At 47.7% G+C, this 16,871-nt stretch overlaps 1 protein-coding gene across 1 annotated transcript in view; it reads left to right on the forward strand.

Annotated features, from left to right (window-relative positions):
- Window positions 1-589: 589 nt before the first annotated feature.
- Window positions 590-16,871, forward strand: part of NT5E (5'-nucleotidase ecto) — a 45,245-nt gene continuing 28,963 nt past the window's right edge. Inside the window, exon 1 of the mRNA XM_025444463.3 lies at window positions 590-967. Within this exon, the coding sequence (XP_025300248.1) occupies window positions 629-967 (339 nt within the window). The 5' untranslated portion in view covers window positions 590-628. The remainder of the gene's footprint in view (window positions 968-16,871) is intronic.

A 16,871-nucleotide genomic window follows, 5' to 3' on the forward strand; every position in this document is an offset into this window, starting at 1 on the left:
ACGTCCGCCTAACGGCTGATTTTACTGCCACCGCGTCCACGAACGGCGGACCGGGTTGGGAAGGTCTGAAATTCCGAGGTTCCACGTCTGAACCGCGGGGACTCGGTGGTCCTCCGACGCGGGGGCAGCGGCCAGCCACGTCGCGCGCTCGGGCCCCGGCTCCCCGCGCGGAGGCAGCGCTCGCCCCTCCCGCCGCCCCGGCCTCCGCGCGCGCGTCCTGCCTTCCCGTCCCTTTCGCTCCTCGCAGCGCGGAGCCCGCGCCAGCCCCGGCCCCTCCGGCCGTGCCCTCCTCTCGAGAAAAACTCGTGCCTCGGCGGCGGCTGGGCAACCTCCCGCGTCCCCCGCGGCCCGGGAAAGCGCTGCCGCCGGGAACAGCCGCCCCACTGTCGGCGGCCGCCGCGGGGGCCAGGGTCGCGTCGGGTGAGCGCGCGCGCGGGCGCAGGCAGTGGGGCGGGGCCGGGGGCGGGGCCGGCCTCCCGCCCGGAGCACGCCCGCCCGCCCGCCCGCCCCGCCCCGCCCCGCCCCGCCCCGCCGGCAGGGCCCCCGGCTCCCGCGCCCGCCTCGGCCGCCGCCACTCGCCGCCGCGCGCCCGGCCCGCCCGCGCCCGCCCGCCCCGCGCGCCGCAGCCATGGGGCCCCGAGCCGCCCCGGCGCCCGCGCTGCGGCTCCTCGCGCTGGGCATGCTGCTGTGGCGGGCGGCCGGCGCCTGGGAGCTCACGGTGCTGCACACCAACGACGTGCACAGCCGGCTCGAGCAGACCAGCGAGGACTCGAGCAAGTGCGTGAACGCCAGCCGCTGTGTGGGCGGGGTGGCGCGGCTCTCCACCAAGGTGCAGCAGATCCGCCGCTCCGAGCCGCACGTGCTGCTGCTCGACGCCGGCGACCAGTACCAGGGCACCATCTGGTTCACCGTGTACAGGGGCGCCGAGGTGGCGCACTTCATGAACGCCCTGCGCTACGACGCCATGGTAAGCGGGCGCCCGGCGGTCGGAGGCCCGGGACCGAGGCAAGCCCGCGCGGAGGAGCCGCGCGCGGGGGCGGGGGGCGCCGCCCGGGTGCAGCCGGCTCCGGCCGACGTGCCAGAGATGCAGACGCAGAAGTGCCTTGCAGAAAAGGAGTGGAAATACCAGTGAGGGCGACCAAGCACCAGAGACCCCGAAGTCTGGGAAACGAACAAGGGGTGGTGGAAGGGGAGGTGGGCGGGGGGTGGGGGTGACGGGGTGACGGGCCCTGGGGGGGCACTTGGCGGGATGAGCACTGGGTGTTATGCTGTATGTTGGCAAATTGAGCTCCAATTAAAAAAAAAAAAGTGCCTTGGAAGATTCGTCCTAAACGGGCTGATGCTGGGTCCCCCGCCGGAGCCCGGGTGTTTGGAGGACAGGGACTCCGCCCCTCCTGCGAGCGTCAGCTGGGCACCTGGGAGCATTGGCAATTGTGCGGGGTCAGGGACCGGGGTAGAATGCTTTATTTCGATTTTATTGGAAGGAAAACTTAGGGCCAGAGAGGCGGAGTACAGTGTCCTGGTCACCAGCTCCAAAAGAGAGAAACCCGGTAAGAATGGGTTCCAGGATATAAGGGAAGGGAGAAGAAATGGGTAGGAAATACCAGAGGGGGAGACAGAACATGAAGACTCCTAACTCTGGGAAACGAACTAGGGGTGGGGGAAGGGGAGGAGGGCGGGGGGTGGGGGTGAGTGGGTGACGGGCACTGAGGGGGGCACTTGGGATGAGCACAGGGTGTTATTCTGTATATTGGTAAATTGAACACCAATAAAAAATAAGTTTATTATAAAAAAAAAACAGAATGGGTTCCAGGTCCCTTAGACGTCCGAGCTTGAGCCGGGTTAAGCTCACAAGCCCCGCCAGATTCCTGGCTCCGCTGTCTTCTGTGTGCAAGTTACATAGTCGCGCTGCGCCTCAGTTCCAGCATCCGTAGAACGGGGACAAGGGATCCACCTCGGCGGGTTCCCTGGCCGTAGTTTGGCCTCTGTAAATGTTAGTTCTTACTATTGCCAGATACCACGCTGCAAGTGTTTTTTTTGTTTTGTTTTTTTGTTTTTTTTTTAAAGAAAGGAAGAAAGAAACTTCCAGAGAGAAGCAAAATGCGAAACACTGGGGTTTCAAAGGATTTGGGTAAAACCAATTTGGCAGCACAGATTTAGAAAGAGAGTCCGACTGAAGAGAGGAGGCACTCCTGAAGTGTGCAAGCATTGAAGTGCACGCTCCCAAATGCTCTGTGAAAGGCAACGCTTTATTTGCTGGACGAAACCCTAGAAAATGAGCAGAGAAGGGTTATGCAGTCATACATATGACCAAAGCATGTATGTGGTTTATTTTTTTCATCAAACCACTACCCAAGTTTAACCCAGTGTAAAATCCTAGAGTAAAGGGATTCTGTGGAGAAACAGGGAACAAGAAATCTTCAGAGCTTTAGAAGAGGAAGAAAAGAGCAAGGGTCCGTTGGGAAGGAAAGGAGAGCTGTGGTCCAGTCGGGGCCACAGAGGGCTAACAATACAATTGGCATGAAAACAGCACAGAGGTTATTTTTTCCCTAAAAACCTAGGAGAAAGGAGGACAGGAAAAGTTGATAAGGTAAAGCTGTTTGTTTTTTGTCCACCAACAAGAAAGCTCATTCTAGAGAGATGAGAGATGGGCAGAGTTCCTCTCCACTCTGTCGGTTGTAAGGTTATCAGGGACACTGAAAACAGCAATTCAAACAGCTCCCTAAGCTCCGGAGTCCATGGGTGGGTCTGGACCCCACAGAAGAATGGTGGGTCTCAAGAACCCTGTATGGTCTCTCACCTTTGGTATCTCCATAGCCTGATGCTTTTGCATGGGATAAGGACAGGATAAATATTTGTTAAATTGAATTGTTACTAGCTTACGCCTCCATTTCCTCCCATAGGGGTAAAATAAACATTATGTGAGTTTGTTTTGGTTTCACATATGAATCATAACTCTTAATCTTTTCTTTTCGTGACACCCTTTTCTCCACAGCTAGGTGGTCTCCTTTTGGTGAAAAAAAAAAATGGAGCATTCCTGGTTTTCCCTAATACAAGCATTTTCCTCCTTAAGTCCAATTGAGCCCGTGATATTAACCACCATGAGCGTTTATGGTAGGACACTGGGTGAGGCTGGAGCAATTTGCTGCAAGTTACAGCGCATCACCCCTGGGACTTACTTAGAATGCTTTTTGTTGGATGGAATAATTTTCTTTTAAGTTTCACTCAAAATAATTGCACTGGGTGCCTGAGGAAAAATAGGCTACTATATAACATTGACAGGAGGTAAAAAGGCAGAGTCTAATGGCCATGTTCCTGATAGTATCTCATCGTCTGTGCTCTTCTGGGGTTTGACAAACATGATTTGACCTGCAAAAAATATTTATTTATTTATTTACTTGTTTATTTATTTATTTATTCATGAGAGACGCAGAGACACAGGCAGAGGGAGAAGCAGGCTCCGTGCAGGGAGCCCGACAGGGGACTCGATCCCGGGTCTGCAGGACCACACCCTGGGCTGAAGGCAGAGCTAAACCACTGAGCCACCCAGGCTGCCCTGACCTGCAAAACTTTTAATCTTGTTATGCTTTAGCATGCAATAAAGTCCTGCCATATTCCTGTTTCACAGATACTTTTCATTATCATTTTGCTTATATTATACTAGTCTCAGGGGATTTATTGCTGTTCTGCTGTAAATGTTTGCCTATTCCACCCACTGGCTCAGCACATCTTCAAGCCCAGGAAGCTAGAGATTCTGGTTAGGGTAGAAAGCAGTTGTGGAGGGGCGTCTCCAGTTCTGGAATCTAGCTTAACACCAGGAGTTCCCTAGAGCCGGAGCCTCTGAGGAGGTACATACTTTCTAGACCTGCTTGTCCCCGTGAGAGCTGCTGGAGCCTTTCTGATGCCTCTGGAGGCCCGGGAGCAAGCCTGGAGACCCCCCTAGACCCAGCTGCTGGGCAGAAAATTCTAGAGAGAGAATTTCAGAAGCCACTAGTTGGTGTAACTGCCTCAGTGGAAGAATGAATGTCCCCTGAGGCATGAGGAAGACAGCACAGATGCACTCACAGTGTGAGCCTGGCTGCGTTCCTTTCTCTGAGCCTCCTGTTCCAGACTGTGAAACAAGAAGGATAACCCCACCCCTCTGTGTAGGATTTTTGTGAGCAGTACATAAGATAACAAATGTAAAAATCCCTAGCACCCTGTTCGGTCATAGGAAGTGCTCAGTAAAGGTCAGATCTGGGTGCCCTGCCAAGGGGTAGGGGGTTGAGGGGGGAAGAAGTCTGTGAGGAAGGAAAGGTTTGAGTTGTACGGTGTCATTTTATCTGATTCTGACTGCCTGGCTACTCTCCCCCTCTTCTGCCCTCCCCCCAACATCTTTTCTAATCCCCATTGTGTAAACTGTTCTTAAGGTTTCCTCATAGAGTGGACCTGTGAAAACCCCCCTAAAGCACACAGTCCAAGAGATTCCTCTCCAGAGGAGGAAGTCTCAGCCTCAAGGTATGCTGTGACAGAGAACGCTTCCGTGGAGAAGGGCGGCCTCCTTTGGAGCTGGCCCTGCTTCTCAGGCCCTTGTCCCGAGCCCACTCTCTGTCCAAAAGACTGCCCCATTAGCCTTAGCAGACTGCTCCTTGGTGCCTGAGCCAGCAGGCACGGTGGGGACCATGACCCTGCCTTAACTTACCCAGGGGACCTCTAATCAAATCTCCTGAGCAACCACTCTGATGTTCCTGTTTGTTTCTGTGTGTACCTGCAGAACTTTTATCAGGGTTTTTGGGTTTTTAATTTCTGTAACCCGTCCTGTTGCTCAGCTCATTCTGTTTCTATTGTCCTAAACTGGTTGTGGGTTTTTTTTTTTTTTTTGAGTATAGTTGATACACGGTATTACATTAGTTTCAGATTATGACATAGTGATTGGACAAGTGTATCTGTTATGCTGTACTCGCCACAAGTGTAGCTACCATCTGTCACCACACAGCCATACAACACTATTACAGCGGCCTGGACTATACTCCCCGTGCTGTGCCTTTTATTCCCGTGACTTCTTCTGTCCATAACTGGAAGCCTGCATCTCCCACTCCCCTTCTCCCGTTTTGCCCAGCTCCACAGCCCTTGCTTCTGGCAACCATTAGTTTCTTCTTCATTTATAAGTCTGATTCTGCTTTTTAAACTGGTTGTTTTCACATTTGTCCATGTCACTCTGTGTCTGCTCTGTGTGTTACTCTGTGTCATGGTACACAGAGACCACCATAGATTTTACCACCTGCTCCCCTGGTAATGTTTTGGGACACAAATACACTGCTCTGAATAGCTTCCTGCAATTCCTGCCTGTGAGGATTTCTTCAGGATCCGTAGCCAAGGGCAGGATTACTGGTCCCAGGATGTGTATCCTTACTTTGACTAAACTGCCAGATTTCTTCCGAGTGACTGGGGTGCTGTATTCTCTCCAACCTCCACACCCACACAGAGGTGAAACCCCAAATCCTTACCCATATCTTCTTGCAGCGTTATCCAGCTTTCCAGTAGGTATGAAATGTTATCTCATTATTTGATCTTGTATTTCTGTAATAACTAGGGACTTTGGCATATTTACTTTCTAAGTTCCTTCTTCCCTCATTGCATGTTTACATCCTTTGTTCTTTTTTAAAAATTAGGGTTAGGGGCACCTGGGTGGCACAATCCGTTGAGTATCTGACTCTTGGTTTCAACTCAGGTCATGATCTCAGGGTCCTGGGATGGAGGGCCCCACCCCCCAGTCCTTGTTCAGTCCTGGGCTCTGCACTCAGTAGGGAGCCTGCTGGAGATTCTCTCTTTCCCTCTCTCTCTGCCCCTCCCCCACTCAAGTGTGGAGCAGGTGCTCACTCTAAATAAACGAATAGGGGAACACCTGGGTGGATCAGTCGGTTAAGCGTTGGACTCTTGCTTTTGGCTCAGGTCAGGATTTCCGGGTTGGGTAATGGAGCCCCACATAGGGCTCCCTGCTCAATGGAGAGCCGGCTTCCCCTTTGCCTCTCCCTCCACTCACCCGTGTACATGTGCCGTCACTCCCTAAAATAAATAAATAAATAATAAATAAATAAATAAATAAATAAATAGGTTTGCTCTATTTTTCGTGATTTTCAGGAGTTCTAGGTATTGATCTGCAATCAATTTTGGACATTGCAAATATTTTCTGATTATGTTATGTCTATTAATCCATAGTGTCTTTCGTTGAATAGAAATCCTTCATTTAGCATAATCAAATTAATCTCTTTTGCCTTGTGATTTGTGCGTTTGAAAGTCTACATAAGAGTTTATTAACTTGAAGTTTATCATCCCCAGTACTCATCGCCAGAAATTCAGAGATCAGTGATGCTCTCTGCCTTTTGAGAGATGATAAATCTATAATCTGGGGCTATGCCCTTCACCTCTCTAGGTCCCAGTTTCTCATCTATAAAATAAGAGGTTTGAATCCGCTCATCTCTGAGGTTCCACATATTTCTAAACAAACCACTGGACCAGCCTGGACCAGAGCTGAAGCAGCAGGGATCACAGATGATGAAGTTGTGTTGGGTTTACAGGCCACCCTGAAAAGTTTGGGCTCTCCTCTGTTGTCACAGGGGGCCATTGGAAGTTTCTGTAGAGGGTGACTGTGGTATTTAAAAAAAAAAGAAAAAAGAAAAAAAAAGATACTTCATCTTTGTTCCCAGTTCCTGGCACACAGCTCCCAAAACCTTTGGAATCTCCGAGTGATGAGCGTCTTTTGTATGCTAATGAGATGCATGACGGCTGGGGGCCACCTGATAGCTTTGGACTGGGAGTTAGAAAATCCCAGCCATGATTAGAGGATTGGAACTTCCAATCTACCAGTATAACTTGGTTGATCTCAGAACTTAATTTTACACAGACATCTGAGTCTGCCTGACAGCTCTCCTAAGTCTCCCTCACCGTTACAGTCACAACAGCTGGTTCCTTGTAGAGACATGCCTTGGGTCTTCTCCCAGGAACCCTCAGTTGGCCACTGTTTACAGATAAAGAGGTTCTCAGAATTTGAATGGAGTGTTACTCTGTTTGTAATAGAAAATGATGGCCTAAGGAATGGTAGGATGGTGAGCCCAGTTTCAAGCCTGTTGTCCCTAAGGCCTATTTATTCATTCAATCCTTGAGTATTCACTAAGCACTACTATGCTAATGAGATGGATGATGGCTGGGGGCCACCAGATAGCTTCGGACCGGCTGTCAGAAAATCCAAGCCATGATTAGAGGATTGGAACTTTCAGCCTCCCCTCAGCCTCCAGGGTGCGCAGCGGAGCTGGAGATTGTGGCACTACATGTGTCAGGCCCCATGCTAAGTGCTGAGGACAGTGACTCAGACCTGCTGGGGAGAAACCTGCTATTTGGGGGATAGAAGGCAGTGCCCAGTTGAGCCTCTCTTGACCACACAGAGAGTGGGCAAGACCTGTGAAGGAAGGGGATAAGCAGAGCAAAGCAAAAATGATTAAAATTCTAATACCTGACTCTGGGAATTCAAGAACCAAAGATCTGGTCTGCGGAAGACACACCATCAAGCCCACATATGTGCCATATATGCCCAAATGCATAGTGGGCACGTTTCCTCTTTTCCCCAGAAAACTAACCCTGAGCCAAGAGAAGTCACTTTGTATTCGGATGCTTTCAAAGTCTCTCACATCAAAGAAACTCTCAGAATTACTTTATCTTCACTAATAAATCCATGTTTGAGGGAGACAAATTAGCAATACTAGTTTATGAAGCTTGAAAGAGGTATATTGATGGTGATGGTATTTTTTTTTTTTTTTTAAGGCAAAGAAAGTTCATAGCAAAGAAAAGTAGACTCAGACCGCAGAAGTTTTGCCTGTCTGGGTGGTGGTGGATCCCCAAGCCTCAGTGATGTCAGTGGCCCCCACCCAATCCTGTGGCTGTGGTTGTGGCCTTTCTACTTCCTCTCTTCCCGAGTGAGTTCCACCACACGAGGCAGGCTGAGTGACACTGGCCTCAAGCACCAGACGGAGGAGGCAAAGGCGGTTTCTTAACTCATCTTGTCCTTGTTCTGGCATCTGAGTTTTTCTTAACTAAAAACTGGAAGAAAAAAAAAAAAACAAGTAAATCACACATTGAGTCAGCAGCTTTCTGCACTTCACTCACAAATACATCCAAATACTGGGGGAACTCCTTCCATGTCTGTTTTCTTCAACCACATGACTAGAGTTTGAAAATTCTCTTGACACTTTTTTTCCCCTGAATAGTTGATTCTATATATAGCCCACACATTAGCTGGAGCCGTCTAGCCCCTCAGAGATCTAGTTAAACCTGCATGGAACCCAATTCAGCGAACAAGTAATTTTCAATGTAATATTGATATGTGTATTTTGCACATAGGGAGTCTGTACATTTTTCCATTAGATATGGAAAATGTGAAATGCTGTCTTTTCAGTACTTGTTCACTTATTCATTCAACAAACATTGAAGTTCCCATGAACTGGGCTGAGTCCCAGGATCTTTTCTGATCAATCAGAGGCCACGTTCACCTGCCAAGACAACATGCCCTGGCCCAGGATTCGGGGGCCAGAGGGAGCACAACCCAACCCCAGAAATGGTCTACAACTCCAGAAATGTGTCAATTCAAACCTAATTTGTAATCACCCCGTCTTTAGGTCGTTGTTGGGTCTCTCTGAATGATTGGCAACTAAGCCCCGTTGTGGAACAGGTCAGGCCTCCCCATGCCCCTCCCATGACAGGGTGTGTTGCTACCTCCCCTAAATGACTGGCTAAATACCTGTTTTGTGGATTTCGGACAAATGGCTTTTTGACACTGCAGTTGATTTCTGTGGATTAAAACAAATTCTTTTCCTCTGTGTCACAAATACTGCGCTGCACTTAAATCAGTTACTTCCAGTCTTTCCCTTGTAACATCATGCCTGAACCTCTTGTCTTCACTCGGAACATTTGACTACCTCAGCCCTTGAGTTTTCCTTGCCTCATTTGTTTACACAGCTGATGTCATTTGCCTGTGAGCTTCTCCTGACCCAGGCCAAGGAGGTGAGGCTCACACTCTGAGGGCCTCCAGTCCCTAGTAGGCAGCGTGCGCAGTGGCGTTGGCAGAACAGCAGCGGCAGACTCCCTCACCCGGCCCTCCCTGTGGTCCCCACCTGTTTTACATGTGTATGGATGGAGGGACAGATGGATGTGCTCATGTCTTGTCCTCTCCCTGTCTGCCCTGTCAGCTCCCTTAGGACAAGGACTAGGGCCTTGCTACTTGGCACTCTAGAACCCTGTAAGAAGCTAGCTGAGGGGCGCCTGAGTGGCTCAGTGGTTGAGTGTCTGCCTTCAGCTCAGGTCATGATCCAGGGGTCCTGGGATTGAGCCCCACATCGATCTCCCCACAGGGAGCCGGCTTCTCCCTCTGCTATGTTTGCCTCTTTCTCTCTGTGTCTCTCATTAATAAATAAATAAAATCTTAAAAAAAAAAAAAAAAAGAAGCTGGTTGAGTAAAACTCATCCCTTCCAGGTATTTACATTAGGGGCAGTTTGATAAAGTGGTTAAGGTCCTGGATGCTTAAACCTCACTACCCTTGTTCAGACCTCAGCTCTGCCACTTGCTAGTTGTGGGAGCCCTGTGCCTTAGTATCCCATCTATGAAAAGGACAAATAGTAGCACCTACCTAATAGCACTATAAGGTTTAAATGAGTTAATATGTGAACAGGGCCTGCCCATGTAGCATGAGAGTTTTAACTTCTTTTTGTCATATATTTTGTATTTAAAAAAACTCTTCCTTGAAATTTCCTTATGTCAAATTCCCTGGTAATTTTTACAGTCCTCTGTGAACAAAGCTGAGGCTGTGAATGTCCCCTATCTAACTCAGATACAGATATCCTTTGAAAGACCAAAGAGTTGGTCTCCTCAGCAGAATTCCAATAGGAAAAGACTCTAAAAAGTTTCATTCTCTCCCTAACTGCCGTCATGAAATCTAAATAATGTTCTCACATACACACACAAGACACACAAAACAGTTCAACAGACTTAAAAAAAAAGAAAAATCTGCTTCATTCACAAACAAAGACCAGTAAGTAGTGAAAATATAAACTTAAAACACAGGAAATGAAGAGAACCAGGCCAATTGCCCCAAGAGGGTCAGCTGGAAACGGTGATGCAGTTGGCCAAACTTTTCACCTGCTTCTGAGCAGCTTGGTTTCTCTCATTTCACAAGATATTGCTCAACTATTTACCAACTTTTTTTCAATCCTGCCACCTTTGGAAAGTTTTACTATCTCACATTATCAAATCAAAGAGCAAGGTGGACTGTTTAAAAGGAGCCCGTGGAATGGTGGTTTAATCATTCAGTAAATCTGCTGGGCACCGGCATCAGGTGTTCATTCGTGTCACCGAGGATAAAAGGAGAGTCGATGCCACTGCTGCCTTTGGGAGAAAGAAGTGTGAGCCAACAGCCACAATGAGGTCAAGTGGTATCAGAGACGTGTGTGCACGGTGTCGCAGATACGGGGCATCTACTGTGGGGGTGACACAGAGGGCTTCACAGGGAAGTCACATTGAGCTGCATCTAAGACACTATATTGCCTGGGTAGTTTAGTGTGCCTGGAACTGAGGGCACCTGAAGTTTGATAGAGGAAATGAATCAGCTCACAGAAGTCAGGAAGGGGCTCCTTGTGATGTCTGAGGAGTCAGGACTATGATTTCAGCGGGCGGTGGGAGGCCTTGCGAGAACTCAAACCCGGGGTTAGAAGCAGTGGCATGCAATCTTTTGGAAGTGCATTCTGGCAGCCTGCCATGAATGGGCAGGAAGTTTGTGAGCCTGGTGGGCAGGAGACCTGCTTCAAAGACTCCAGAAAGGTCTGGATGAGAAGTGAGGAGGCAGAGGGGACAGCAAGAGTGTGGTAGAGGATGGTGTAGGAGCAGTACCCACAGGACTTCGTTGCTGGTTGGCCACAACAGGGGGCCCAGGGAGACTGGGGGAGGGATGCCCAGGTGTTCCACTGCTTCTCTGGGTGTTTCTTGGTAGTTGTAGAAGCTCCCTTCCAACATCTGGGACCACATGCATCCTCACAAGTGTCTCATTCATGGGACGCGTAGGTGGCTCAGAGTTTTAGCACCGCCTTTCAGCCCAGGGCATGATCCTGGAGTCCCGGGATCGAGTCCCGCGTAGGGCTCCCTGCATGGAGCCTGCTTCTCCCTCTGCCTATGTCTCTGCCTCTGTGTGTGTGTGTCTCTCATGAATGAATAAATCTTTAAAAAAAAAAAAAGTGTCTCATTCACAAGCTTGCTGGGTAAGTGTCCTTCTTTACTGGTTGTTGGTCTGGCAGGGGACTCTCAATGGCCAACAGATAGGGAGGAATGGGGAGCCATGGGGAGGATGTGGGAGAAAGAGAGGGCAGTGGCCACCAAAACACCTCAGACAGCTCTCTACGGTGTCTGCCCCACTGGCCCAGCCCAGAGGGCACATTGTCAGTGTCTGGCTTCAGGCTGGGCAGGCCTGGGATGAAGAGGAGGAGGGGTCATTCCAAATATTGGAAAAAATCTAAATTTTCTAGTAACACTTGGAATAAAAATTCTCCTATAGGTAAAGTCTGACCAAGGATGCGGGCCAGGAGCTTGCCAGAGCTGAGCCACTGTGGCCTCTTCACAGCTTTATTTATTTTGGGACACAAAACCCAGTTGAGAATGCAGCCTCTGTGTGAGGTGTTGCCTAACAGGTTCTAGTCCTAGGAGGCTTTTTCAGGTCTCAGGGCTTTGCAGCTTCCTTGCCTTCTATGGCCAAGTTAACTGCTAAAATTATTACTCTGGCTACTGTGACCATTCATCAGAGGCTTTCAAAACAGAACTCTTCAGCAGCTTGGTACAGGAAGTCAGACTGTGTCTTGTAACCTCTTCTCCCAGTGCACCACACCGAGATGTGATGACACTGGTACAGGGTTCCGGGTGACGTGGGGGAGGCCGCTAAATGCAACCAGCCCAGAGGCAGAGGACCAAGGCTCCAGCCTTCGGAATTAATTCTCTGCCTCTTTCCTCCACACCCACCAATTATTTATTTACTTGTTCGTTTGTTTGGTAAATATTTACCAAGTATTCCACCTGTGTTAGAGACATTTTAAATGAATTATGGGAGTCAATTAATGCATATTATTAATAAACTGCTTTGATCAATCAGCTGTAACTGCAGAGATCAGAAAGGGAAGATTTTTCCATGAAAGCAGAATATTCCAAAATAATGAAAGACCTTCATGGAAGGGTGTCAGATGGCCACTGACTTTGGTGTCCCCTCCTGCAGACCATAAATAAATCCCAGCATCAAGGCTCAGGTGGACCCACTCCTACAACAGAGGGCATTTTCTCTCTTACTCTCGACCCAAGGAGTGTTCCATCCGCTTGTTCGGTACCAGTGCCTTAATACCAACGGCACATTATTTACAGGTGAAATGAAGAAATGAATAAATACCACTCCTCCTAGGAAGTGCTTTGGGAAAGAAAAAGCATGGAAGTTGGCACACAGGCTCAGAGGACAATGTGGCCGGGCAGCAGCACGTCAGGGTGACTGCTGGGTTCAGTAGTAGATTCCAGCCACACTACACATGGAACAAACGCGGGAAAGAGAAAAATCAGAAAGTATTCTTTCCTCTTTCTTCCCAAGCATGGTCTCTAACATTTGTTACTCACTGAATGTATATGCTGTTGTTGGAAGTCAATAAATAGATTCCGCACATAATTACTATCTTAAGGCAAGCATGAAAAATAATTTCATCTCCAATGCCAGCTCCACTTGATTGACAGTAACTCCCTGCGGGGCTAAGGTAAGAAGGATTCTGAGTCTCAGTTTGAACACAGTAGGAAAGATGAATTCAATCAATTGGCATCTTTCATGGACAGAGGAAGAGGTGGAGGAGAATGACATTATGACATCATGTATTTGTTTGCACTGTATCCAAGAGACAATGATTGAACGTTAGTTCCAATTCTGTTTAGCATATGGTGCATTTGGAAATAAAATGATTAGAGATGTAGTCGCCTCATAATCACCTGGAAATTTATCTACATGATGATATTGTTTATCCACAAATGGAAGGTCGGCTTTGGCCTGTATCCAGAATTCAGAAGAATGACAACTGAAGTGTAGACACAGGCTTTCCCTCACTCCTCACTGCAGGGTGTTGTTAGTAATCCAACAAGAAACTTAGAGCCAGAAGTTTCATTCTTCCATTGCTGCTTCCCATGAAAAGCCTTCTGGGCTTTATCTTTAGGCAGCAGAGCGTTTCTCCAAAGCCACTAGACTTTGACACATTTTCCACATCAAATGTAAATATTAACAGACCCCTACAGAAGGTGTTAAACGAGCCTCTTTTCCTCACCTCGGAGTTGATTTAACAAGAGTTTATTTAAGAAGAATCACAAAGAATCAGATCTCTCTCTGTCCTTACAGTTTCTGTGTTCTGCTTTAAATGCCACCAACATTTCAGGAGTTTAGGCAGTTGAACATTCTTGGCTGGGCTAGATGGAAGTGAAAAAAGTTTTTTTCATATAAGAGCACCAGTTTTTTCTTTTTTCTTTTTAAATAGTGTTTTGAGGGATCCCTGGGTGGCTCAGCAGTTGAACACATCTGCCTTTGACTTGGGGCATGATCCCCGATTCCCAGAATCGAGTCCCGCCTTGGGCTCCTTGCATGAAGCCCGCTTCTCCTCCCTCTTCCGGGTTCTCTGCCTCTCTTTCTGTGCCTCATGAATAAATAGATAAAATCTTTAAATAGATAAGATAGAGATAGATAGATGATAGATAGATAGATAGATAGATAGATAGATAGATAGATAGATGATAGATAGATAGAGTTCTGGGTTTCTACACGACGGAAGCAGTGAGGGTGAAGTCTGACAGGGCTAGACCAGAGGCTTGCATTAGGTTTCTGTGATTTTGATGTTGGAAATTTTGAAGGTCATTTTACTACACTCAGCTTCCTTAAATTACAGAAAAGTACATTTGAAGAAATTTAAGTGTTTATAGTAAAAATACACAAGATTGTCATCTAGGATCAGTGAATGATGAATAGGGTTAGTAAACGAATGCAATGTTAGAAATGAAACAATTGGAAAGTAAAAAAAAGAGGGAGAGAACATAAGAATATGATTTAGGTCAGAAAAAAACACTTGCCTGATGTGAGGATTATAGCAATAATGGCAGGTAACGGGGTAGCCTGGGTGGCTCAGCGGTTTGGAGCCTGCCCTCAGCCCAGGGCGTGATCCTGGAGACAGGGGATCGAGTCCCATGTCGGGCTCCCCACATGGAGCCTGCTTCTCCCTCTACCTGTGTCTCTGCCCTTTCTCTCTCTCTCTCTCTCTCTATGTCTCTCATGAATAAATACATAAAATCTTTAAAAAAATGGCAGGTAATAGTTTAGCTCAGATCAGGATTGGTTATTAAAATCATGAGGGGGAGCTTTGGACAGAGCAGCAAAAAACTGATGAGCACACTTAAGGAAAGGTACAGGAATTTTCACAAAGGACCAAAAAAGGCAGAATGATACTGCAGTATGAATTTGCATAAATTTTCTTATGTTTGTACTACAAATGCTCTGTAAGATGTAACGGAATGTGAAAAGGTAACCTGCCCTGATGTGTTCTATCCTTCATTGCTCTGCTCTTGAACAGGCTTTTCCTGAGCTATTCTCATATTAATAGAAGTAATAGAAATGAATAAGAATCAATGTATTTCTATATTGTACACCTAAAACTAATATAATATTGTATGTTAACTAACTGTAGTTAAAGTAAAAACTTAAAAAAAAATATTTAACACATTTCTTAAGCACCTGCTGTATGTCAACAGGGAGCAAGTAGACTCAAGTGAGTGGTGCGCCTCTCCTTCCCAATAGCTCACGAATAATGAAGTTGTAATCAATGCAATGGAGGAGGAGAAACGGATCAGAGAAAGTCAAGGTGGGGAAATGAAAAGTGGAGTTTATTAAAAAAAAAACTAAGTATTTCAAAAGGAATTTTTCTGCAAAGGAATTTTCATAGGAAAAGATAGCTGTGTATAGAAGAAAGAAATTTGTTAGACTCTTCTGCTCCTCTAGTTATTCATTCAGTGGTGCACCGTTTCTCTGCTCCTGGGATCTCTGCTCCTGGGATCGTGCTGGGCGCTAGAGGGCCTGAGTGGGCAGGTGCGGGGTACACAGAGGCGACCATCAGAGCAGAGGAAATACACGTAACTCAGGGAACTCAGTGAAGGGTTCTTGGGAAGTATCTCTTCTGGAAGGATCATAACACTTTAGGAGCTAAAGCCACTGATTGAATAAGGTAGTAAAGGCATGGTAGGAAAAAGGAATACTTCTATTCTATGTACCGCATTCTGTTCATCTACCTATCTGTATTTCTTTTATTTTTTTAATTTTTTATTTATTTATGATAGTCACACACAGAGAGAGAGGCAGAGACACAGGCAGAGGGAGAAGCAGGCTTCATGCACCGGGAGCCCGACGTGGGATTCGATCCCGGGTCTCCAGGATTGCACCCTGGGCCAAAGGCAGGCGCTAAACCGCTGCGCCTCCCAGGGTTCCCCTACCTAGCTGTATTTCAATCAACCATTTTCCTGTTATATACAAAGGGACAAAGATGAGTAAGATCATGAAAACTGCAAGTACTTAGGATCTCATTCCGAGTGCTCCCTATCTACTAGGCCTTATACAAAGCTCTTCATACCCAAGCATAGAGGTGAAGAAGTTGCAGCCAATTAATGCAGCCAATTAGGAGTCACACAGAAGTGCTTCTAATCCCTGCTCTACCACTTACCAATTGCATGACCTTGAACTATTTATTAAATGTCTCCAGGTCTCAGTTTTTCTCATCTGTAAAATGATAATAGTAATAATACCAATCTCACAGCACAGAACCAGGTTTTCTTCACAAAATCACTTTGCATGATGCTGGTGTGTAGCAAGTGCTTAGTAAATGCTGACTCATTTTCATTACAACCTTTCTTTCATTCACTGCTCTTCCAGAGAAAGCTGTGGTTTATGAGTGCGCTCAGGTCAAGTTCATAAGTGGTGGTACGAGCCCTGCCCCGTTGTCTTAAACTTGAGCGGGTGGTGGGTGTCAGAAATAAGGCTGGAGGGGAAGGCAAGATCCGATCTCAAAGAGCCTTATTGCTCAGTGAGCTCAGGATGTTGAATTTTATCCCAAGAGCAGTGGAGAGTCACCATAGGACCTTACGGTTGAGTTTGACAAGATAAACTGTCAATTTAGAAATTGGCATTTTAGAAAGATTTTTCTGGCAGCACTATGTTGAATGGTTTAGAGCAGGGAATGGCGCCAGCTGAAGCCAGTGAGGAGGCTGTGGCAGTGATCCAGGAGGGAACAGGCGAGGAATGCACACAGGAAGATGAATGAAACGGAGCATTTAGGCAAAGATGGGATGCTGGTGAGGGAAGGGCCAGAGCGAGCAAGTGGGGGGCATTCAGCTGCCCCGGGTTTCTGGCTTCCTTGACTGGGTAGATGGTGGCAGCTTGGGCCAATGTGGAAAGTACTGGAGGAAGGGGCTTTGAGCACGGTAAATGTGGGTGCTTGCGAGTTCGTGAGGGGCCACAGCGCTGAGCAGGGTGGAGGCAGCGGGACGCAGTGGCTCAGGGAGCACACAGGTTGGCGGGGACCCCACGAACATGCTGAACATGCCTTCAGAGTGTGGAATGTGCTAGGAAGGGAATGGGGACCGTAAGAGAATTCAGGAGGTCAGGGTCACCAGCCGGCACTGCCAGGTCTGTTCCCAGATGACCTGCTAAGTGAAGTCAAAGCAGGTGTGAAAGTTAGAGACTCCTGGTTTGAGTGCTAAGTTAGCAAACAGCCTGCCAGAGCAGGTAAGCAGGTCCCTAGCGGAGATGGGC

The sequence above is a fragment of the Canis lupus genome, chromosome 12, assembly GCF_003254725.2.
Source record: "Canis lupus dingo isolate Sandy chromosome 12, ASM325472v2, whole genome shotgun sequence".
In the NCBI taxonomy this organism is placed as follows: Eukaryota; Metazoa; Chordata; class Mammalia; order Carnivora; family Canidae; genus Canis; species Canis lupus.